General features: G+C 44.6%; 3 protein-coding genes across 3 annotated transcripts; 2 read left to right on the forward strand and 1 right to left on the reverse strand.

The window, feature by feature from the left end:
* Positions 1-3,965: 3,965 nt before the first annotated feature.
* LOC127760789 (transcription factor MYB59-like) lies at positions 3,966-5,525 on the forward strand. The gene is made up of 2 exons (XM_052285084.1): positions 3,966-4,329; positions 4,541-5,525. Exons 1-2 carry the CDS (start codon positions 4,065-4,067, stop codon positions 5,104-5,106), a joined length of 831 nt encoding a protein of 276 aa, XP_052141044.1. The 5' UTR covers positions 3,966-4,064; the 3' UTR covers positions 5,107-5,525.
* A 13,385-nt stretch (positions 5,526-18,910) lies between these two features.
* LOC127760779 (agamous-like MADS-box protein AGL29) lies at positions 18,911-19,537 on the forward strand. The gene has a single exon (XM_052285076.1). It carries the CDS (start codon positions 18,911-18,913, stop codon positions 19,535-19,537), a length of 627 nt encoding a protein of 208 aa, XP_052141036.1.
* Positions 19,538-22,114: 2,577 nt separating this feature from the next.
* Positions 22,115-23,469, reverse strand: LOC127760725 (probable aquaporin TIP1-2). The gene is made up of 2 exons (XM_052285022.1): positions 23,206-23,469; positions 22,115-23,124 (listed from the first exon to the last, which is right to left on the reverse strand). Exons 1-2 carry the CDS (start codon positions 23,336-23,338, stop codon positions 22,499-22,501), a joined length of 759 nt encoding a protein of 252 aa, XP_052140982.1. The 5' UTR covers positions 23,339-23,469; the 3' UTR covers positions 22,115-22,498.
* Between the last annotated feature and the right edge of the window lie 1,545 nt (positions 23,470-25,014).

A 25,014-nucleotide genomic window follows, 5' to 3' on the forward strand; every position in this document is an offset into this window, starting at 1 on the left:
TACATGATCACCCTCTGATATAACAAGTCCAGAGAAGCCCTCATTTTCCCAATCAGTGGCCATTACATCACCTTCTTCATCGGATGATGCGTCGTCCTCTGCTTGTTCATTATCCGAATCTTCCCTCTCCATTTCATCAACAATTATACCGACTCTCTCCCCCTCATCCGCCATGCCTATGGCCTGCTCCTCCCTTGGTTGATTTTCCTCATTTTGCATCGATGGTCCAACAACATCCCCTGCATTGCTAGGACCCTCCACATCTTCGGTTTGCATTGAAACATTTGTATCTTTCTCTTGTACCGACACAAATATAACGAGGGGCCATGACCGTTCAAAAGCCATTTCCACATACCGTCTCCAAGCAGTAGTGCTGTCCATCGGCATTAGTTCCCAAAAATAACCTTCTATTCCATGACTCACTACAACAGATACTGACATTGTGTAGACTTCTTGGTCTATTCTAAATCCTCTCAACAACCAACTATAAATTGACTGAAATGTTCTCTCCGCAGTCCTATCGATGCCCTTAGATGTCATTACAAAATCTGACAGATCAACACCATCTGGACCAAATCTAATATTTCCTTCACCGTGAACTATCTGAAACGTGACCTTATTTGACATTGTGCCTGATGAAAACAATAACTACGTTAACCTCGCATTTCTGTACTACGCCCTAAGTTACATTCTCTACAATATTGTTCTCCAAAATTCTAAAAGTAGGTTACGTTCTCCAGATCAAACTAAACTACATCTTACAATTAACACTACTGTCTATGTCTCAATTCATACTATTATATTCTGTGCTCTGGATCTACACATATGTGCTGTGTGCTACAGATCTGCTAAAATATATGGAACTAAAACTAAAACGCAACATATATACTCAAACATAACATATTAGTACAAATGCAAAAGATGTATGGGAGCAAACCTGTGATGAAGTGAGCGAATCAGCAGGGCTTCGCCGCTCCCCTTCTGCTGCCCTCCCCTCTCTCTCTTTCGTTTTTTTTGGATTTTTAGTGAATATAATGAAATTTCAGAGAGGGGGGACGGGGCTATATAGGGGGGAGGCAAAAATCGCCCTCCCCCAGGGCGGCAAAGGGGCCGCCTGCAAAACTCCAGGCCCCCCGTCGCCCATCTGCAGGCGGCCCCCCGCACAGTGCAAAATTGCCCTCCCCCAGGGCGGCAAGGGGGCCGCTTGCAAATTTCGTTGACGGCCGTCGCCCGAGAGCGAACGGCCGTCTGCCACGTCACATTCGCCGCCCTCTGGGAGCCCTCCCAGAGGGCGGCAGGCGTCTACTTCTGTCAATTTTCGAAATAGAAAATTATTTTTGTAAAACTTTTAATAAAAAAACTTAAAAATAAAAAAAATTCCCCTATCTGCAGGTTACAGCGAGTAAGCGACACTACTATTCTACTATAATGTATGCATGCTTAATTCCAAACAAGTGTACTAGTAGTATTTATTTACTAAACGAGCATAAACTTCTTTTTTCAAAATAAATATAATTATGCTTGACAATTGTTGTCGATTGACAAACACTTTTACCAAAGGGTAAGTTTCACTTGATTATGTGTAAAAGGTAAATGGTAAATGTATTAATCTCTCCAAAATTGTATCCCCTATTACATAACCCTTAAGAGTTTATTTATAGCTTGCATATCTGGGTTTAGAACTCTAAGGTACTGTTAGTGAGTTTACACAACCGTCTTTGTGACATGTATGTTTATAAGGGTAATACTAGTCTTTTGGCCCAACCTACCGGCCCACTGGCCCTAAAGGTCTCCCCTCCTGGGCTGCTTATTGGGCTTCCTTGAACGGACATTTTCTCATACTGTAAAATTACATCAAATTTTAGTATCCTCTAGTAAAATTTATCTAAAAGTTTTTTTAAGCATAACTTATATTTTTAGTGTTTATAGAACCTTTTGAATAATGTTAAAAATTAATAGTGTCATATATTAGAAAACGGAGGAAGTAATCATCATTGATGATTCATGTATACTATTCTTTTCATCATTTTAATTAACGGTGAATATCAGAATATAGACGGTCCTCTAATCCAAATCGGCCATCACTGACGATGATGGATGGTGCTAATTAATTAAATCTTTAAAATATCCACATATATATGACGTCGTAGGGCACGATAGTGACATCTATCGCAGTGAATATAATTGTGACGACGCTTTGTCAAAAAAAAAAAAAGGTTGTGACGACTCCGATCAATGTAATGGTGGAGTATATATGACAGATGGGCACGCATGGAGAGACATATCATATGTTTGTGTATCTTGCGTCAGCTTCCACTGATATAGTATTATGTTTAGGAGATGGATTTTCATTCATCGAGAGATATCCCTCGCTTTTTTGTCATAAAAACAATTTTTAAAAATTGAACTATATATTTGTACGTAGAGTCATATATATGTCTCGTTAATTTATCTTGTCCATTCTTTTTTGACCGAAAAAATATTTTCATCATGTCATCTAAATAGTCATAAAAAATTTAAAAAATTAAAAGTTACATGTGTACGGAGTGATATGTCTCATACTAATCTATCTTCTCAATTCTTTTTAAATTATTTTGATGGAAAAGCTAAAAACCATCGATAGTTTTTATCGATTTCACACAAATTTCACGCACCACACGCCTGGACCAACTAAGGAATGAACATTTTCTGATTTGAATTGAAATTACACTTTAATTACCTTGTAATTATACTATAATTACATGCAAGTAAGTTATATTGTAGTTATGTTTGACATTTTTTTTAAAAAAAAAACTATGGGTATAATTTTAGATGCACCCTTTTTTTTGGACTGTCTATGTAGTATTTGACAAAAAGAACCCCTAAAAAATCTCATAATTTTTCAACCATCATATTGCTTTAATATTTGTGTGCACCTACCTAATGAAACATAACCTACCATTCCTCATCTCCTCTCCCCCTTAGCGGCCCCACGACATGGGCTTGAGTACTCGATGCCGCTGCCGCCACCTAGCCTCAATGGCTTGCGGGAAGGCGTCAATGGCGCGGCGAGCCCCACCGGCTGGCTTCTTCCCCTTACCCCCCCCCCTTCCTTTCCTCCCTCTCCTACTCAAGCTGGTGTCTCCCCGTCATCGGATCCATCACAACAGTTGCCCATAAACTAGCTTTGCACTTGCCACTAACACCGGCCCATCACCCTCCTCCATCCCCATGGCTCCAGTGCCGCCGCCACCACCTCATCATCTGCCCGTGTCCACCACCCACCGCCCACCGCCGGCCCGCATCATCCCTCTAAGCTCAGTGATCTCCCTCCTCTTCCCCTAGCCCCCCCCCTCCTCATCCAACTCTCACCCTAACACGGGACCCTAAACCTTAACTCTGCTACCTTCGTTGGGGTTGCTGAAGCCGGCGGAGCTAGGGAAGAAGGTGTTGTTAGAGCTTGAGGAGGAGAAATGGGATCGCCGGAGCATGAATTATAAAGCAAGTATCAAGGTTAGTAATTTGTAAGATTTTGGCTCCCCAAATCTATCGTCAGCTATTTAGCTATTTTTTATTGATTATTTTAAGGTGACATGGGGATATGGTGAGAGGGACGAAAATACTTTCCCTTAAATGTATCGATTGATGGCTAGAAAATATGAAGTATTTTCTCTATCTCAAAATAAATTAATTTAGTATGGGATGTGACATCTGTTAGTACTACTTCCTCTGTCAAAACTAACCTTATATTAGGATGTAAACATTTGTATGTCCAGATTGTTGTACTAGTATGTATGACGATTTTTTTAAGGACGGAGGGTACGTACTACTGGCTAGCTAGATGCCGACGGATGATGATGGATTGGAAAGGCAAGTAAGCTGGAGTAGGTGGTACTAGCTAGCTAGGTGTGCCACGCACTCGCACTGCACGGAGTAGTACTGCTGCTGCAGAGAGGCGCACGACGACTATAAAAGGAGAGTGCAGGTATCTTCCTATAGTAGCTAGCTAATTGTATTATACTAGCTTGCTTGTTCAATTCAATCGAGCAGTAGCTAATTGCATAGTGATCGATCGATCTGTATAGATGGTGGTGGCCGGCAAGAAGCAGGGACGGCATTCTTTTTCTGCATCATCGTCGTCGTCTTCGTCTTCTTCTTGTTCAGTAGTGCAGCTGGGTCATCATCAGCGCCCACAGGGTGAGGACCCTCTCATCGGCATCAAAGCAGCAGCAGCAGGAGGAGGAGGAATAATGAGAAAGGGCCCGTGGACGGAGCAGGAGGACGTGCAGTTGGTTTGGTTCGTGCGGCTGCTGGGCGAACGGCGGTGGGATTTCTTAGCAAAGGTGTCAGGTTTGCGCGGCGGCGGGTGATGAGCATATGCGTGCGTGCATCTAATCTATCGATTAATTGTTGATGATGTCGACCAGATGGATGGATGCATGCATATGCCGTACATAGTAGATTTGATGATAGTAACTGACATAAATATAATGTATGCGTGCGATCAACGCTGGTTGTTGGATCGTCCGTCGTGTGTATGGGTGGTGTGCGGCTGATGCAGGTTTGCAGCGCAGCGGGAAGAGCTGCCGTCTCCGGTGGGTGAACTACCTGCATCCAGGGCTGAAGCGAGGGAGGATGAGCCCCGAGGAGGAGAGGATGGTGGTGCAGCTCCACGCCAAGCTCGGCAACAGGTGGTCTCGCATCGCCAAGAGCATGCCTGGCCGCACCGACAACGAGATCAAGAACTACTGGCGCACCCACCTGCGCAAGCTCAAGCTCAAACAGCAAAAGCAGCAGCAGTCCGACGACCACCACAACGACGACGACGACGACGACGACCGCAACTCCTCCTCCTCTTCGTCCTCCTCCAACAGCAACAGCAACCTGCAGCAGCAGCCGCAGCCAGAGGATGAGTCGTCGGCCAGTGGCAGCCTGCAGGCCCAACATCATGAGGACCAGCACCAACTGTTCCTTCATCCTCTCTGGAACGACGACATCATCGTCGACGTCGACTGCTGGAGCAGCAGCACCAACGTCGTCGCTCCGCCGCCGATGCCCGCCTCGCCGCTCTGGGATATCGATGACGCCTTCTTCTGCTCGGATTATTCGCTACCTCTCTGGGGATAGTATATATCATCCATCAGCCGCCAAGACGATGACGACTACATCAACTCGATCGATCGATGCCTCCTAATCATGTGGGAGTACTCAGCTCATCTCAATTGTTACATCCTTGCTACAGCTGCTAATTACTGTAATTACTAGCTTGCATATAGGGATCGATGGAGGAATTAATATATACATGTTAGTAACTCGTTCTATAGCGCAACTTGCAGTTGCATCTCAATCTCTGATCAGTACTATATAAATATATATATGTAACAGCTGCTAGCTAGCTAGCTGCGTACACATCCATATGAATGTGTGTGTGTTCATGCTTGTACTGCCTCTTGTAGTATATGCACATATACGTGCAAGTGCAACAGACGGCTGCTGGCTGATATATTTTGATCAGCGCGCCACGTGCACGTGCATACGTTTCTTCATTTCTGGCAAATTCATATGTATCATGTTATACACTGAACTGAATACTGTATTATGCTTCACGTACCATTTTGTATATATACATATCAGATAATAATTTTATGGTGGCTTGGTATGGTACCGAGTGGAATTAACAGATGATCATCGTTATTCTTTTCGCACGCGCGCGAAGCAAGCATATTAGGGCAGTAGAGAATCTGAATTTCGCAAATAGCTTGCTTACACAGAATCTGAATAAATGCATTCATGAGATGCAAAGCCAGGCTGATTGAATTGATACCCGCCCGCCGCGTGAATCTTAATAATTGTGTCTGTACATGCAGATGCATGAGCAACATGCATATTGCCTCCTACCTGAAAACTGTGGAGCGATTGCAACTGATACGTACTATATCAATCCAAGATGCTGCGTACTACGTGCTATATACAGAACAACAAGATTAGGAGGACAGCTATCTAAATAGCTACTGTTGCCACCCGGCCGGCGATTAGCTATACAAGCAAGAGAAGATCAGAGGCCGGACAGGTACGTGTTCCTTTTCCAAATTCCATCTCAACTGTAGTCGGCCTGAATGAGCGAGATAGATAGTAGATGGAGGGAATTGGGTGATGTGTATTAGCTAGCTAGCTGAAGGTCAGCCACTGCCACTGCCACTGCCCCTGCAAGTTGGAGAGGAAAAGAGAGGCCCCAATTCAACTGCTTCCAAGCTAGATAGCTTCTGATAAGCCACCTGGTTTTTATTCTTTTCTTTTCTTTTCTTTCTTTCTTTCTCTCCGGCCGGCCGGCCTTTAAAAAGGAGATCGATCATATCGATGACGATCCAACAAGATGAAGAGCTAGCTAGCTAGAAGGTGCCAAGATTAAAGTGGTAGAGCATATAGATATCGCCGTACGTGATAAGGAGCCAGCAGCAGCTTGGTACCTTTGTGCAACTTGCCTAATTTGCTGTAATTCTCTCATATTACCTAGCATTATCCTGATGATTAGTTTACTCCAACTAGCTAGATAGTGCTTCATCACCATGTAGCTGGCTTGCTTGCTTTAGTGCTGTTGTCTTGTCTTCTAGCGTGCTGATAGCTAACGTCACGCATGCCCAGCCTCATCTCATCTGATATTGATCCTCACTTTCTTCTTTTCTTCTCCTTCCTGCCGGCCTCCAATTCGATAGCTACGTCTAGCTTGACATGGGATAGGGATATGATATATGCACTGCACAAGAATCTTGCGGCCTTCCTGTTTCTTCTTTTTATCACAACATCCATAAAGTTGCTTTCTGTGGGGAAAGATGGTTGCAAAAGTATTACTACTACCCTCTGTCCTTCTTAGCTTAAGCTTAGGGTCAAATCTTCTCTCATCATATATTCCAAAAGGAAGAAAGAAAAAACATATGGATCTAGTGACACGCGCACTGAAATCATACAGGGGATTTAAGGTTCCTTGTTTTGTTGTTCACAATATGTGTTAGTAGTTTGGATGTATTTTAGATATAGATAGATGCTTGTTAATTAGTATTCCCTCCGTTTCATATTATAAGTCGTTTTAACTTTTTACCTACTTGAACTTATTTAGACTTGATCGAATTTATAAAAAAAATAGCAATATTTACAACATCGAATTAGTTTCATCAAATATAATATTGGATATATTTTGATAATATGTTTGTTTTATATTGAAAATGTTACTATATTTTTCTATTAGTCAAACTTATAAAAGTTTGGCAAAATAAATCAAAGTAACCTATAATATAGAACAGAGGGAGTAGCAAGAAAGAAAAGTTCGATATAGTGTATACCGCAATTCTGAAACTAGTATATTATGCATGCATGAGGATAAAAGGGAGGAAATGGTTCTAAACTTCGAAGGACCGTCCCATCGTTGTTTGCTGTGAAAAAGCTAGTTAACTATTTCATCTGTTTATAACTAGTAATATGTCCGTGTATTGCAACGGATCAGATCCATATAATATAGGCTAGGAAGGTGTATTAAGATGACTAGAAAAGTGGACTGAGAATAAAGCACTGGAGGCGGTGGTTACATATACAAAACCGTAGAAATTAAGATGTGTGCGGGTGGTGAGAGGAGAAGATAAAAGGATGACGACTCCCTTTTAAATAGTAGAGATTTCTCATTAGTGAACAAAAAGCTGACGTCTTGAGGATTCAGTACATAGCTGACACTTGTGTCTCTAGATGTCTTAGTGAAAGTAGAAGTGCATTTGGAACATACTATAAGATGCATCCATGATAGGCAGCATTGACACAGCTTTCAGTGCAAAGTCAAACAACATACTCCATATAGCTAGGCTAGCCCTGCATTTGCTTTCTTGTTCCATATAATCTTACACCTTGATGCATCAGTGGCCTATGGTCTGATCATGGCAAAAGAAAAGTACAGTATATTCCATTCCCAAGCATAATTCAGGTTCACCTTTTTCTAGGCAGAAAATTAAGCGATTAATAATAGTTAATAAGTGTCTGACAGTAACTAGCTAGCTAGTAGATAGAGACTGGACTGAACTAATCGTCAATATATATAATTGATTTGTCAGAATTAAGGAGCAAAACTGGAGCTGCAGGTACATATATTACAGGTAGATGTGGGCCTATCCTAAATTCTAATTTCGGTATGCCTGTGAGTGCTGATCAAATTAAGCACTTAAAGATTACTTTATTGTGGTGCCATGCACGCAGTAAGTAGCTAATCAAAAGTGAGCAGAGCTGAGGAATCAGCCATCAGGCATATCATGATGGATGGATGGATGGGTTAGCCTTGCATCGATCATTCAGTTAACACTTAACACCCACAAAGGATTAATTCAGGCAGACACTGATTCAACAAGAAGCAAGGCATCAGTAGAGACGACATGCACTTTAGCCACTAATATAATTACTGTCTAGTTAGTGTCTCCATTCCAACGACGTCGCCATTGATCATGGAGGAGGGCTACGCAAGCAAGCAATGCAAGCGCATGATTGTTTTTCGATCGATCACGTCACTGACGAACGCATATCCATCATCATTCATATCCATCCAACTTGCAGAGAAAAGATCACGTCGATGTTAGCTCAAGGCAGGCGCAATACACTAACAGAGTTTAATTAATTCCAAGTGGCCTTGCCGATTGGTTATATAATTAGCGTGTATAATAACAAACGCAGGCAGGCATTGCCATTGATGACGATATCGTACTAACTAGCTAGACAATTGATTGAATTGGATGGGCTTATCCACGTTTTCAAATCACCGCTCGCAATTTCGTTAGGATCTATCATATCACACATGCATACTGGCTGCGCATGTCGATCACACTAGCTATCTAATCTAGATCGATTTGTCCCCAATGGCAGACAACATGCCATATAACCTTATCATCGTATATATATCTCGTTTTCGCTGGAAGGTGGAGCACCCCCTGCCTACATGTGTCTGTGAAAATCGGCATTTTCACATGCAGACGTCACAACCACACGCAAACATGATTTTCACATATGAACATCCTAAGGAAGCTGCTTGGAAAAACCGATTTTTACAACCGACCAAGCAAGAACACCGGATTGCAATTTTTTCAAAAAATAAAAATAAAAAATCAAATCCAAAACCCTAGCCAAGGTCCCCGTAAGGCTACCGCCATCATCGAGCACCGCCACAACAGCCTGCTGCCATCGCGTGGTCCAATGTCGATGTTGTTGTTGCGTGGTTGAGGTCCTCGTCATGCTGTCGAGGTTGAGGTCTTCATCGCGCGCTCATCGACACTGCCCTTGTGCCCGATGGTGCCGTGGATCTGCCGCCTCCGGCCACCAGGAGACGGATCCGCCATGGCTACCAGATCCACGAAATGCCATCGTGGGTTTGCCGCCTTCGGGCTAGCAGGAGACGGATCCACCACGGCTAGGGCCCTCCTCGATGGTTCTTCCCCTCCCGTCATCGAAGAGGGAGATGTGCCACCACCTATCTCTGTTGTCGTCGTCACCGTTGTCGACCTCGACAGTCGCCGCCAACCTCTATAGCCATCGCTCCCATCGTTAGCCGCTCCTGGCACCAATGCTCCTGTCATTGCTTGATGGGGAAGAGAGGACAAGAGAAGGAGAAGTGAAGGGGGAGAGAGAAGAAGTGAAATGGATTGATAGGGAGAAAAGAAAGAAAATAAATAATGGGGAATGGAGCCGGCCAGTCGTGCCTCAATTTTCACATACAGACCTCTTAACATGCTCGTCTGGGAAAATAATTTATTATTGCAGGTGGATCTGTTAAGAGACCTACTTGTGAAAATTTAAAATGTGGGCCTTGATCAAACACCTCTCGCACATTTTTATAAGCGGGTATTTTTTTTCCTCCTTAGTAAAAGTAAAAGGGACCTACGCATGAAAATCCTTTTTAATAGTGCTTGCCACTGCTTACGATTTTTAAGATGGAGGTTGTTACTACTTCATTGCAGGGGCCAGGGGACCCAAAACTAATTTTCTTGTTTGGGAGGGGCAAAAATGCACTATGCTGAATTAAAGAGCATGCGGTTAGCTATATACTAGTGGACGACATAGAAAAAAATTTCACGCGGTTGCAATCTCCAAGTGATATTTATCCTTTACTATAGTTCGAAATGTTAGTGCACACATGCAATGCACTAACAAAGCTTTCCTTGTCATACTAGTGTTGATCCGCTTGCGATTCTTCTTGAAAAAAATGTAGCAAAACTCATATATATATAATCTAAAAATCTGGAAACTATATCCATGTCATCTAGCTAGAGAAAACTTTTACTCTCAATTTTTTTAGGCATGATTAAATTTAAGGGTAAAATTTTACTCTTGATAACAAGAATATATATATATAATGATTTACACTGCATATTTTATTTCCTTCTAGTCCATATATAACTCTCTGCCGTTTCGTTTCGATTGGGGGGGGGGGGGGGGGGGGATTCCCACATAGACCCATCTGAAAATGATCAGTGATCGATGCCTAGTTAATTATCCTATTGCAATACTGCTTTCTTTTCTTCTGAAGATAAAGATTAAATTTTTTTCACAAAACGAGGTGGTATTAACGTATGATTGATTGGATTTTAATTATTACAAACTAGAAAAAAGATTAATTAATATGATATTTTAGAGCAACTTTCATATAGAAAGTTTTCGCACAAAACACATTGTTTAGCAGTTTGAAAAGCATGCCACGAAAATCTTAATCTTTATCCAACTCTTGTTGGAGAAAAGAACGGGACCTGAAGTAGATAATTCAAAATTAATACATGAATTATTCATTCTTTAATATGCTCGAAGATCGGAGAAATACCACTGGTTTCCATCTATTTAAACGTACATTACGGGATACATTTAACAATGTGTAGGTGCGGTAGTGTGTACTCCCTCCGTTTAAAAAAAAAAGTCAAACTAAGAGGAGATGTGACCTCTCCTAGTACAACGAATCTGAACAAAGGGCTATCCACATTAGTTGTATCAGAAGAGGTCACATTTTCTACTAGGTTAGCTTTTTTTTAGGGCGGAGTGAGTAGTGATGTGTGTGTGGGTGCGTCATATAATAAAAAAAATCGTTAGATACTCCAGAAAAGAGTAGCAACTAACTAGGGAGCACCAAGGCATATTTAGTACTTGCACTAGTAGAGTAGTAGTAGGGGAGTGGATTTTTATCTCTAGTAGTAGGGGAGTGGATTTTTATCTCTCGAGGGGACATTCCCTCGTTTTATGCATGGTGTTTAAAAAGTTATCAAAAAATTTAGAAAAAAAATATTAAGATAGATCAATATATGATATATCTTTTCGCAAACTTGCGAATTAAAATTCGACTTATACAATTCGAAACAAAAATAACAAATTTGACCGTGAATTACGCGTTCTATTAATAGTCAAATTCGTTATTTTTATTTCTACTTGTATAAGTTGAATTTTAATGTGCATGTTTGTGAAGTGACATATCACATATTGATCTATCCTATTATTATTTTAAAAAAAAATTGATAACTTTTTAAGTGACCTGTAAAAATAAGGGGATATCCCATAATGGATGAATTGAGTTTGCGGTAGTACTAGTAGTGTAGCCTGTAGTTCTTTTTTCCCCCTTAAAAGGAGAAGTAACAAGGTGAACAGGCCTCCTAACACAGGTTGAGAGTAAACCAACATTATCCCACCAAAGTTTTACGGAATAAGTTCATACGAGGTCCCTTAACTTTACACCGAATCCAATTTTCGTCCTTCAACTCAAAAACCAGATACAACCGGTCCCTGCACTATCAAAATCGGTGCAAACGAGGTCCCTCGGTGGTTTGAAATGCGGTTTTGGCTGACATGGCGTCAACGTGGCCGCTTTGACTTGGTCTTTGTCCCACGTGGCATTTGACGTGGCACTTACGTGGCAATTCGATTCCGGAAAAATAATATAAATAGTGGCCCCACATGTCAGCTACACAAAAATATAAAAATGGTGGGGCCCACGTGGGCCCCACCTGTCAACCTCGCCTCCCTTCTTTCCTCTCCCCCTCTCTTCACCAGCCGCACGCCGCCGCAGAGGCGCTCCACCTCCGGCGCCGACGACTCCCTCAGTCTGGGCACGTCGGCGACCGCCACCGCCACCGAGAACGCCTCCCACCACAGCACGTCGGCGAACAGCGGCGTGTACCTGTCGGCGACCAGCAATGTCACGCACAGGCGACACGTCGTCACCGTCAGGCACCTTCGTGGTCTTGGATTGCGAACAGGACGGGGAAGCGCTTCGGGAGGTGGAGCGCAACCGGAACCACAAGCGGCGGTGGGCTGCCCAGGGGCTGGCGGGGCGGCGCTGGGCGCTAAAGATGACGGAGATGAGGCCGCTCATGAGGACGACAGCCCGCGTCATTATTCTTGATTCTGGCCAATTAATTCTTGATTCTTTCTGGATGTGATGATTTTAGCTTGAGCAAGCAGTAGAGCTTGATACTGTACTGGTTACTCGGTCGCTGCCGTCTTGCTTGGCACCGCTCGTCGCTGCCCTGGTAGCAGCAGCAACAAACATTATGCGAGATTCTTCAGGGAAATACCAAGTTCTGGTGCTGATAGGCGGCGCCATGGCCGTAACGGCAGCAGTGGTTGCGTCGGTGATGAGAAGCTGCAGGGGTCGAGCATAGGGATCTCGATCTTGTCCGCCTCCTCCTCCTTGCTTGTGTTGCTCTGCGCCCCGGCTGAGTCGCCGCTGGAGCAGTTGGCCGTCACGCGGTGGAGGACAACGGCGAGGGGGACGGGACGAGCACGTCGGTCCAGGTCGTCTTCTTCTTGCTCTTGCCCCCACCCTTCTTCTGCTCCGGCAACACCCGCTTCTTGAGATACGTGCTCCACCTCGCCGTTGGCGTCCTCTCGGCTTCATCCCGTCGCCATCTCCCAGGAGCTCGCCTCCACTCTCCACTGCTCCGCCCGCCGCCCCTCTCTCCGCCCGTCACCCCTCGGCACCGCGGTGCCGTCGCCCCTTGCCCCTCGCCTGTCCCGACTTGCTCCAGCCGCCGCCGCTTAGCTCCACTGGCCTGCTCCAGCCACCGCTGACATGTGTGTAGCTGATACGTGGGTCCCATGATTTTTATTTTTTAAGATTGAATTGCCACGTAAGCGCCACGTCAATGCCACGTAAGATGAATACCTAATTAATGGAGCCACATAGGCGCCACGTCAGCTAAAACCGGGCATAAGAGCAAGTTCAATAGTATAGCCAACTACTAGCTCCAAATTATCTATAGCCAATATAATAGCCAATTTATACAATAGTTGCTTACTATACTATAATACCTGGTCCCACCTGTCATACACACATTATGTCTTGGAGTCCGTGCTGCAGCTGGCTACAGATCTGTAGCCCATTGCTCTTCTCTCTCTTTATTTATCTCTTTAAAATATGTTTATAGCTGGCTTATTGCCCGCTATTGTACCTGCTCTAATACTACCGAGGAACCTTGTTTACACGGTTTTGTAAGTTGAAGGATGTGTTGTATCCGTTTTGCACTCAAGGGACGAATTTCGAACTCAGCGACAAATTGAGTTTTACTCATCAGCTCCAAATTTCCAGTAAGTGGACAAAGGAATATGGGCCTATGGGCCGCCGAAGTTCTGGCCCACCCGTCCAATGAGATAGATGGGTGACCAGTTAATTGGGCCTCCCGTACGTTGAAGGCCTGAAATATTTAGGCCACGGAAAGTGCTAGCATGACATGCGTGGGTCCTCCCTATGCACTAATTCACATTTAACACCGTCTATTCGTGAGTATGTTTTACATGAAAGGGATCATCTGAGGGGGCGTCTAGTATGCGGATATTCGCGGTCAGCGAACGTTCCAACAGCCTCTCGTTCCAACATCCGCACCTGGTTTCTGACGCGCGTGCAACACTGCAAGCTAGCCAAGCCAGCCCATGGGCTTTAACCTGCCTTTTCTCTTTGTACCATGCCTTAGCCCAAGAATGTCTTGATCAACCCAAAACATATTTAGAAAAAAGTACACCGAAGGTCCCTCAACTTGTCATCGAGTTACAAAATCGTCCCCTAACTACAAAACCGGATACAACACATCCTCCAACTTACAAAACCACTACAAACTAGGTCCCTCGGTGGTTTTGACCCCGTTTTTTATGACGTGGAGGCTGAGTCAGCGTGGGACCCACGTGGGCCCCAGATGTCAGAATGCCACATCAGCAAGGTCTCTCTCCCCTGCCACGTCAGCAAGGTCTGTCTTCCCTCTCCCTTCCTCCTCTCTCTAATCTCTATCTCACTCTTCTCTCTGGGCAGGCCGTCCGGTGGTGGGGAGGAGGTCCGATGGCCGGCCGGCGATGCGGGAGAAGGAGTGACGCGGCGCCGGCAAGCCGGGAGCAAGCAGGCGCCGCGGCGGTAGGCGCGGAGGCGGGCGCCGTGGCGGCGGTTGGCGCAGGGGCGACAGAAGATGGAGGAGGACGGTCGGAGCGAAGCTCAACAATGCGAGTCCTGTGACGAGTGGCCACTTGCGATAGGGGCGACGATGCTCGGGCATTCCCAGGTTGGCCCGGCGTGACTGCCGCTCTGATTGAGACCAATGGAGGCGGTTGCGCTCCGATGTGATTTGGTGGCGAGTAAGGACGGAGCGAGCTCTGCCTCTATGTGGCGGGGCTAGGGTCTTCTAGCGACGAGGCGGCTTAGGGTGAGCAGCCCGCGGGCGGCATCATGGTTGGGACTTGGGGGCGCGGCTAGGCGAGGGAGGAGGTTGTTGTCGAGCTTGTATGCTGTTAGAGAAAGGAGAGAGAAAATGAAATCGTGTAGCTCGAATTTGTATGCTGTTATTTGATAGTATCTGCAGGTATGAGTCTCGAAGCTGATGAGCATTCGATGATTAAATTTTAGTTGCATTGCATCTTCAAACAGTCCCCTCAGTTCGTGCTTATATGATTTATTTACAGAAATGATATTGTAGTGTTTGAATGTATTCAGGTTCTGAAGAGTTCTGGAGCTTATTAAGAGTGCGCTTCTGGCAGCACTAGAAGGTTACTGTTTTGAACGCTTGAAACTTACTGAATTATTGGTTGCTTGAATTGCGAATTGTGAGCGAGTATAATTTATGTTGCTCATCAGTTGTCTTTTTCTCTGTGCAACAGCTCCGATTCCAGGCTCCCTGTTTAGACAGTATGATGTACAAGGTCCAATTCCAGTTGTAAAAAATGTTTTTATCCCTCCAGACACAGGAGAAGATGGGCTGCCTGCTGCCCTTGGAGATGCCATGCCTCTAATTTCTTTTTTGGCCCCTCTATGTAAGAAGTGTTACAGTTTGTTTAGTCAATTTGAACATGTAATAATGACAAGATAAATTTACGAGCAGATCGACACATGCAAAGATCGAATTGCTGCTGCCCTTGATAAATTGCGATTTACGACATACATCTTCGTGGGAGCGAGGTGCTGCTTCTGGGCAGGAACCTGATACTGTTTTACTTGGTGGCCGAGGTTTTGGAGCAGCCATGTCTGCTCTAACTGACGCCCTCCCCCGACGTCCTGCTTCTCTCCGCCGGCCGCCTCCTGCTCTGCTCCCGCCGTCGCCTCACCCGTGTGAAGCCGCTACACGCCGCTGGCGTCGCTGCCGCTGGAGCCGGGTCCACGTCCCGCCGCCGTCGAGGTCGCCCACAAGCCACATCCGGCGGAGAGGAGGCGCCCCTCCTCTGCCCTTTTGCTGCCTGACCCAGGCGTGGTGGCCTCCTCCCGTCAAAGCTGCCGCCGCCGGTTCTCCTCCTCTCCCGCCTCGTCCCGGGCGACCTCCTCCCCACCCCACCCGTCGGCCGGCTTGCCCAAAGGAGAAAAGCGAGAAAGGGAGAGAGACAGGGTTGATGACGTGGCATCCTAACATATGGGTCCCACGCTGAGTCAGCCGCCACGTCGGATAAAACCGGGTTCAAAACCACTCAAGGACCTAAAGTGAACGGTTTTGTAAGTTGAGGTATGTAATATATCTGGTTTTGTGGTTGAGGGACGATTGTGTAACTCGATGACAAATTGAGGGACCTTGGGTGTACTTTTTCTAACATATTTATACCTGACTGTATACATATATACTTCACATATGTAAACTATATACAAAGAAAGTTTGTACATGTAAATTTTGTTCATGTAAATTTTGTACATACAAATTTAAACAATGCAACAGTGTGTAATCCCTTTCTAAAAGAATATTTATACGCGAAAAAAAAATCTATACATAGAAACTTTATACATAGATATTTTATAGATATAAACTTTATGCATAGAAAATTTCTGCATATAAATTTTGTACCTATAAACTTTGCACATATAAATTTCAAACGAATTAAAAAACAATTTGCAAAAACCTTATATTAAGATCATTAAGGCCCATATGCCCATCAGATGTGCTTGTGTTCACGATTTCACGTGTACCAGCGTTTTCGTTTTCCACGTGAGAGCAGGCAGGAAGTGGGGTGAACAGAAAAGGAAAATCATGCGTGACCCTAGAAATGGAAATCCGGATTCGTTCACTGATCTCGCTACCCGCGAACGTTCACGCATTAATTAGCTTTTCCGATGATCTGAGTTAATGACATATGGGCTAAGTGGGACCTACATGTCAGTGACTCAAGATTCTGCTTACGTCCTATGTCCTGTTTAGAGAGCCCAAAATTATCGAAAGCAAAAACAGCTAGTGAGTAGTTAACCTATATAACCGATTCATGCATCCCTTTTACTCTTTCCGTTAAATCATCCTCATCTTCTTCATATATATGATAGTGTTCCTGTAAGCACTGGCACAGTAGACAAGAGTAGTGTGGAAGCCTTCGTAGGCACAGTGTCACTCCTATCTCTATATCACCATCTCCGCCAATGAGTTCTCGCCGTTGCCTCTGAATACTAGCCTCATGGTTAGCAGTCAAGAAAATCCATCCTTGCTCTCTAGATTTGGTGGTTATTATGTACTTAGCGGTTGGCCAACAAAATATATTGTCTTGATGGTTTTGATGCTATCTTTGACCCTTTTTGGCTACCAAGAAAATTCTGGTTTCTTGTAGTGAGCCTCGAAAAAACTTAAGTAACGAGATCAACGGCAGACTTTAAAAACGAGCCATTGCTCCAAATCACCGCCTCCATAAGCTTGCTATCGGCCCAGATCGCTGTCTCCGCTGATGTGTTGTCGCCGCTACAGCTAGCTGTCACTAGGGTTTAATATTTCATTTTCGGCATTTGTATCGGGGTGCGATATACCAAAATTTCGGTCTGAAATTATTTGAATTTTCGAACAAAATTTGATCAACTTTAAACAAAATATTGTCAAATTCATAAAATAATGAAAAAATTTCAAAATTTTGGCCGAAATATTATCATATCGGGGGGAGGGGGGAATCCGATAGAATCGAAATTTCATTCAGGAATTTTGAAGCCGTGGCACGAGATTCTACCTCCACGGCTTTGTGTTTCGTTTATTGGCGAGATGGATCGGTCGAGGAAGACTAGAAGAGGGCGGCTGTTTTGCAGAAGTCAAGTACTATTGAAGGTGGGCGGTTGTTTGGAAAATGCAGGCTTGGAGATTTATTAACCGTAGGATTGATCGGAGGGCTTCATGAAGTCGTGTCGTGTGTACATAGAATACGTAGTACGTTGCTCTACTTTAACTGATCAATAGATGCACCTCTCCTCATCTCAACCTCTCTTCTACAGCACCTGATCGATCGATCATATCTCAGCCCCACTAAATCTATCGTCCTAGCTAGCTTGACCACCGATAGGTCATAGACGTGACTAGTACGGTCAGTTTTCCCCTAGCTTGTGCCCAAAAATTTTGGTCATTGAGCTGGTTGTTGAGTTTCATCAAAAATTTTCCTTGATGATCGAAGAGATGATACGTACTTTTCTCTCTCCTCCACATCAGCAACTTATCTTTAGCTAGCTAGCACTTCTACGGGCCGGGACAGCACGTTGTTTTATTAATTGTATTAATTTCTAAATGCTGTCAAATTAAATGTGCACTCTGATATTCAACTTTTATACAGCTTGGCCAGTTTAATTTGCATGATTAATTTTGACACGAGGAGGAATGGCTGGCCCTCGAGCTAGCTAGCTAGGTAGAGAAATATGTGTGTGTTCAAGCAATTAACAGCGCTCCACTGGCCCTTAATTAATTAAACCTGTTATATATCTGTGTAGTGTACGATCGCTGGCGATACATAGGTACTAGATAAATTAGATATAAATAAAAATAACCGGTAATGCACGTCAATCTGGATGTGTATATATGTGCACAGCAACGAACACCTCGCGAAGTGCTGAGTGATAACTAAAGTATACAGCATGCATGTACCGAGAAATGTATACGATCGATCGACCTTAGAGCAGACGTCTAGCAATAATATTTGTATACAAGATCCTAATATATAAAAATACTTACTCAATATATATATGCGCAGTCAGCAGAAAAGAATGGACATAGCTAGGTAGCTAGCTGCAAAACAATATATATGTGTGTGTACATAAACGTACAAAATTGGAAGATGATGAATATATTGATGCGCGACTAGCTAGCATGAGAGTAAATAGCTAGCTAGTCGTAAAACCCTTCCCAGGATGCATGCTCATACATATATAGCGTGCATTATTTACCAGCATGACAGACATTATTGTATTGGCAGGTTAATTAACCCACACCCCATATTAGCAAGCTTGCAAACACTAGTAGCGAGTTAATTCTGTAATAATTTTAGAGATATGCATCATATCATATCCCTCCTCCACACCCAAATTAAAGCTAGTGACAACTCACGCGATCGATATGATGGAGCCTGGAGGCTGGAGCTGTATATATAGACATATGAACCACAGATCGATGGAGAGGACACCTGCGCTATAGCTAGTCGTAGTTGTGAAGATCGAAGTTGGTTGTGTGATTAGATAGATATGGCGATGCAGGTGGCGGCGCCGTCGCGGAGGAGGCCGAGCTTGGGGCGGCAGAAGATCGAGATCCGGCGCATCGAGAGCGAGGAGGCACGTCAGGTGTGCTTCTCCAAGCGCCGTGCCGGCTTCTTCAAGAAGGCCAGCGAGCTGTCCATTCTGTGCAGCGCCGACGTGGCCGCCGTCGTCTTCTCCCCCGCCGGCAAGGCCTACTCCTTCGGCCACCCCTCCGTGGAGTGCCTCCTGGAGCGATTCCTGCCGGACTCGTCGTCGGGAGCGGCGGCGCGGGTGCGGCGAGGAGCGAATAATAATGGTGGTGGTGGGATGGTCGGGGAGCTCAACAGGCAGTACGGCGAGCTGCGCGCGATGGTGGAGGCGCACAAGGCGCGGCGGGAGAGGGCGGACGAGAAGATAGAGATGGAGCGCGCGGCGGGGAGGTGGCTGCCCATGGACGCCGATGTGCGCCGCATGTCGCCGGAGGAGCTCATGGCTTTCGGGACGGGCCTCATGGCTGTGCAGGCTGCCGTCTCCGCGCGCGCCGACCAGATGCTGCGCGACGCGCTCCTCATTGGCCGCAGGCCGCCCACCACCACCACCGCCGGCTTCGGCTTCTTCCACATGCCACACTACTGATCTGAATAATATCTATCTATCTATCTCCATTCATCCATCTCCGCAATATAATCTGCTAGAGCTAGCCTCCTCTTCTTCTTTGATCATTTCATCTCATCTATTATTAATTAGTTGCTGCATGCATGCATATCATACCCGGCCTCATCGTTGTATCCCGGTCGATCGATCGCTAGCTAGCTTTTTTTGTTTCCATCACACATTCATTCGATTCCATGGAGATTGGAGATTTGTATCCCTGCATGTTATTATGTCTTCTGCTGCAGTATGTATCGTCCTTAGCAAGCACGCGCAAACTTATATGCGCCACTGCAAATGACAGATTAGTAGTTCACCTCCAATGTATTAGCTGCAGCCACGCGGATGTAATATCACCCTTTTTATTACTAAAAATATATGCATTAGCTACATGATACATGTCTTCTTGTTGTTGTTGTTATTGTTATTGTTCTTGTTCTTGTTCTTATTCTTGTTAATATATTTTTCTCTCTGCGTGACTCTGGATATACGCCCTGCTAGCCCACGTATATATGTTTGTACCAGCAAGAAAAAACCTAAAAGTACGTAGGTATATATAGGCGGTGGAATAAATGTATGACGCTTGTGAGTTGTCGTTCGTGCACCTATCCCTAGTAGAAGAATGAGTGATCCCCCTGCGGATCATGGCCTTACCACTAGGTCTCCGATGGTTTCTTCTCGTTTTTCTCTTCGTGAAATAGAAAGTTGTTTCACGAAACTAGAACGAACATTACGAAAAATAAAATTAGAGTCCTTTTTATACCCTACGCGCTATTTCTATATATGGCAAGACTGTTTCTAGCTAGCTAGAAAAGGAAGCTATTAATCTAAAATGGCAAAGTAAATTAGCTAGAGCCCGACATCTAGGATACGTTTGGAACAACTTGCATGTTTGTCGAATGATTTATCATATACTAACCTATCTTGTTAATTTTTTTCAATTTTTTTATAACTATTTGGATGACATGCAAATAATGAGGGGACATCCCCTCGAGAGTTTAGAATCCACTCATCTCTATAGCCCTTGCTCAGCTAGGTTAGCTCACCAAGCCATAGCCCACCAAAGCAAAGTTGCTAGTTCGATAGCTTGTCGACAAAGGAGAGGGGCAAGGATTTTCAACTAGGCCGGGCGTGCTAGTTTCCCAAGCAAAGCAAGGTTTCTAAGCAGTTACCCAAATGCACAGCCTAGCATGGCAAGGAGTGGAAGTAGCTAGCCTAGCATCCAAACGTTCCCCTAATCTCTTATCAAATTATGTCTTCCATCTGTGTGCTACCTCTCCTATCTCCGTGCTCCCATTGTGCCAGGGTTCAAGAGGATGAGGCCTTTCTTCCCATTGCCATGTCTCTAGCTAATCCTAACTAAATACACTGCTACCCTCCTCGTTATGCATGCATGATGATGTGTGCCAGGAGGACGCAGCTTTAAAATATAGATGGGGCAGAGAACGGAAATGTTCACTCGATAAGAGTAGTCGAACACAACATATATCATATTTATAGTTCAATCGCATAACTGTCTCGATCATTGTTTGCAGCGTGCGTGTGTTGTGAAGAGATGGACTAATCTGTTGGACGTTCGCACCTTATTATACCTAATTTTGATGGTACGATAAGAGAGTAGGAGGGTTTTTTTTTCTGGGGGGGGGGGGGGGTGGGGTGTCTAGGGTGACACGGGTCGTAGCTGGGTCCATCGGCCCACCCTAACTAATAGATAGATCCGCCTCTGGTGCCGGTTGTGTGTTAGCCCCTTGTCCAACATTTCTAATGGACCTCTATAACGATTATTGATGCATATCTCTATGTAGAAGGCCACACGCTCTGGATTAGCAATGAAGTGATTTGCAATACGTATGGTGTCATGCTGAAACAAGATTGTCAATACATGATAGAAATTTGATCTTTGCTACCACAAATATATCCTACCAGTGCATGACTAGGGTCAAGAAGTAATCCCTGTTATGATCTTTTTTTTTGTTCGATTTCAAACCAGTGCATAACTAAGAAAAGTGGGATCCACCAATTAACGTAGCAGCTTCTCTATATAACTTTAACATAACTCTACGTAACTAGCAAATAACTAGGTATCGTTAGCTCGTCTATACCAAATAAGGAGGCAATTCCCTCGGAAACAGGGCCGAAGAGAGAGTTAGAGATAACTCCCAATATCTTTGCCTCTATTATCCACATGCATGTGTTCGGTTGATTTTGCATCCTAGCACCCTCTTTCTAGAAGTGAAAGGCTTCTTTCTGATCTCTACTCTTTCAAGTGGAGATGTTAAAGACAGATGATTCAAATCAGCTTGCCTCTATCTCCACCCACGAATCAAGTTAACCCAATAATTATCCGTAGTTGGCAACCCAGATGGCAGAACTAGTGATTTTTAGATAATTGAATTCATTTCGACCTTTGCTTCAAATAAGTTACAACCATTATTGAGAACATGATGGTTCGTTTTCTACGTACATCCCTTAATAATATATAAATAATAGATAGATGGGATTTATTTAGGTCCTCATTTGGAGGAAGCAAATGGATCGGAGCGCATAAACTCGTTTCAATCATGAAGTGATGGTGCAAACGCAGCATGTATGTATATATCTTTCCACCAACTCAAACAAGGACGTGAAGAACGACAGTGAAGAGAGCTTTGGATTAGGATGCATGGGATGTGTTGACATTATATTGCAGATGAGACAACCGATGGATGGACGACGTTACAGCTGCAATGCATGGTTGGCTTGGTTGACAGCACAGCACAGATTTTGGAATTAAAGGAGATTTACGTAATTTGTTTGTACAGAAGAAGAGAGTAGTAATTGATTGGGGGTGGAAGACGACACAGGTAGCAGCTGCATGGAGTAATTAATATTCTAGCTATATATGGATCGAGACGGGGGACGAATTCGATTATTGAGACTGGGGGCAGACGATATGATATGATATGATCAGTAGTCGGCGGTGGGCAGCTGGTCGTGCGGGCGCTGGCCGATGAAGATGATGTCGTAGATGAGCGCGGCGATGGCGGCGCCGACGAAGGGGCCGAGCCAGTAGACCCAGTGGTTGTCCCAGACTCCGGTGACGACGGCGGGGCCGAAGGAGACGGCGGGGTTCATGGAGGCGCCGTCGAAGGCGCCGCCGGCGAGGATGTTGGCGCCGACGATGAAGCCGATGGCGATGGGGGCGATGACACCGAGGTCGCCCTTCTTGGGATCCACCGCGGTGGCGTACACGGTGTAGACGAGGCCGAAGGTCATGACGATCTCGAACACCACCGCGTTCCAGGCGCCCACGCCCGCCGACAGCGAGAAGGCACCCACGGCGGCGCCGCCCGTCGCGATCTTGAGCAGCAGGCACGCCACCACCGACCCCAGCAGCTGCGCCACCCAGTACACCACCGCCTTCACCAGGCTGATGTTCCCCCCCACGAACGCGCCGAATGTCACCGCCGGGTTCACGTGCCCACCGGAGATGTTGGCTCCCACCGCCACCGCCACGAACAGGGCCAGCGCGTGCGCCAGGGAGGCGGCGATCAGCCCCGACGGCGTCGTGCCGCCGCCGTCCGTCAGCTTGCCTACGTACCATTATCGATCCATCATCATATTAATTACTCATAATTAAACGGATGAATTACTTGGATTCAATGCTTGCTTACTGAAGGCCATGCCGGATCCCGATCCGGCGAAGACGAAGATGAGCATAGAGATGAACTCGGCGACGGCGGCCTTGGCCGTGTCCGGGTGGGACAGCTCGCCGGGGGCGCCCACCGCGATCCGGCTCACCGGCATTTTCTTCTTCTTCTTCTTCTTCTTCTTCTTCTTCTTCTTCTTCTTCTTCTTCTGCTAGTACGTTCGTCTAGTTACGCTAAGCGCGGCTATTATATTGCTCCCCTCCACACTCTCTCCCATCTTTGTACTACTATATATAGGGAAGGAGGGAGAGTGAGTGATTCATATATGACCTCTTCAAACCAAACCAAACCAAGCCAAAGCCATGCATAAGGCATCCATATTTCATTTTATTAATTAGTTTCTTCACCGCCCTTTGCGCGCCTATTTTTGTCATCAACAACAAAAGTTGCAGACGGTTCCATGGATAAGGACGTGTTCTATGATTTTTTTTTTATTTGTATTTCAGAGATTTTCTGAGACTAGATGCCTATCCAGAAGGAATAAAAAAACGTCCAAACAAAACTTCTTCCAGAACCTGGCTGAGAGTATCGTTATATATAACATTGCATTTTTTTTTCTCATCCGTTGGGTCGTCTTGAGTTTTGTGCCATGTGAGAAAAAAAAACCACTAAGCAGGTACCTCTTTTTTTTGAAAACTCAATATAATATTATAGATTAAAGACAGAGTTCACAGGAAGTAAATCCATGATACATCGTCTGAAAATAAAAGATCTCAAAAGCAATTTTCCTTATGAAAGGGAAGGGAAACTTGACTATGAAAAACAAGCAGGTACCTGAAGCTAGGATTTAAACCCTCATCGTCGTGAGCGGATGCATTCGCTCTTAGCCACCAGGCCACACTCGAGTTAATTCAATAACATACGAACTACATATAAATTGCCCTATATGTTGTAATTGCAATATATTTATTTTTACTATATTTACATATAAAATTTTTCTGTAAAATATATCAAATAATGTATAACCACTCCCTTATAATATACTGTACTAAGCAAAAGATGCTCAGAAATTTTAGAAAAGAAATGCATTCATACGGAGCTAGAGAAATTGTTTGGACTAATATAGGAGAGTACCAACCTGTAAAATAAATAATAACTGAAGTATTTTTTTTTCTTTTAGAAAGGAATCGTCCATTATAGAAAACGATGAGTGAGAGGAGGGGAGGGAGTAGAAACAAAGGAAGAAGGCGATGTGTGCCGCCCAGCCGTTGTCCTTGCTGATAGGCCGGGCCTCCTGGCCAGTAGGGACGCGCCACGTGTACAAACGGTTGGCCAGGGTCGCTTCTGAGGCGCCGACCGTGACGTGGCTGCATGCTCTCTCTGGATTCAATAATCTATCTGACCGTCTGGCTATAATAATGAAATGGAGGCTCGTGTTGTGGTTGTGAGAGCTCATCCATGGAATTTGCAGGGTCATGTAGTACTCCCTCTATCTATTTTTTTATAGTTATATTTTATATTGGCACACAGATAAAAGATAAGTAATTCTACTTATCATTTATTTAAACATACTACTGGTTATTTCTCGTAAATAAGCGATTCATTAATATTTCCATTTCTCGATGTCCATGTAGCCAATCTTGTGTGGAAGAATGGAGTCACGCATTAAATCCGAGAAAGTAATTAAGATGATAAATTGTTGGATTAAAATATGCCTATCAAAAATAAATTTTTCAGATTTAAAAATATACCTATCAAAAATAGATGGAGGGAGTACATCTTTCGTTTCAAAATAAGTTCATTTTCAGTTTCTTATGTTTGTTCCAAAATACT

This window comes from Oryza glaberrima, chromosome 1, assembly GCF_000147395.1.
Source record: "Oryza glaberrima chromosome 1, OglaRS2, whole genome shotgun sequence".
NCBI lineage: Eukaryota > Viridiplantae > Streptophyta > Magnoliopsida > Poales > Poaceae > Oryza > Oryza glaberrima.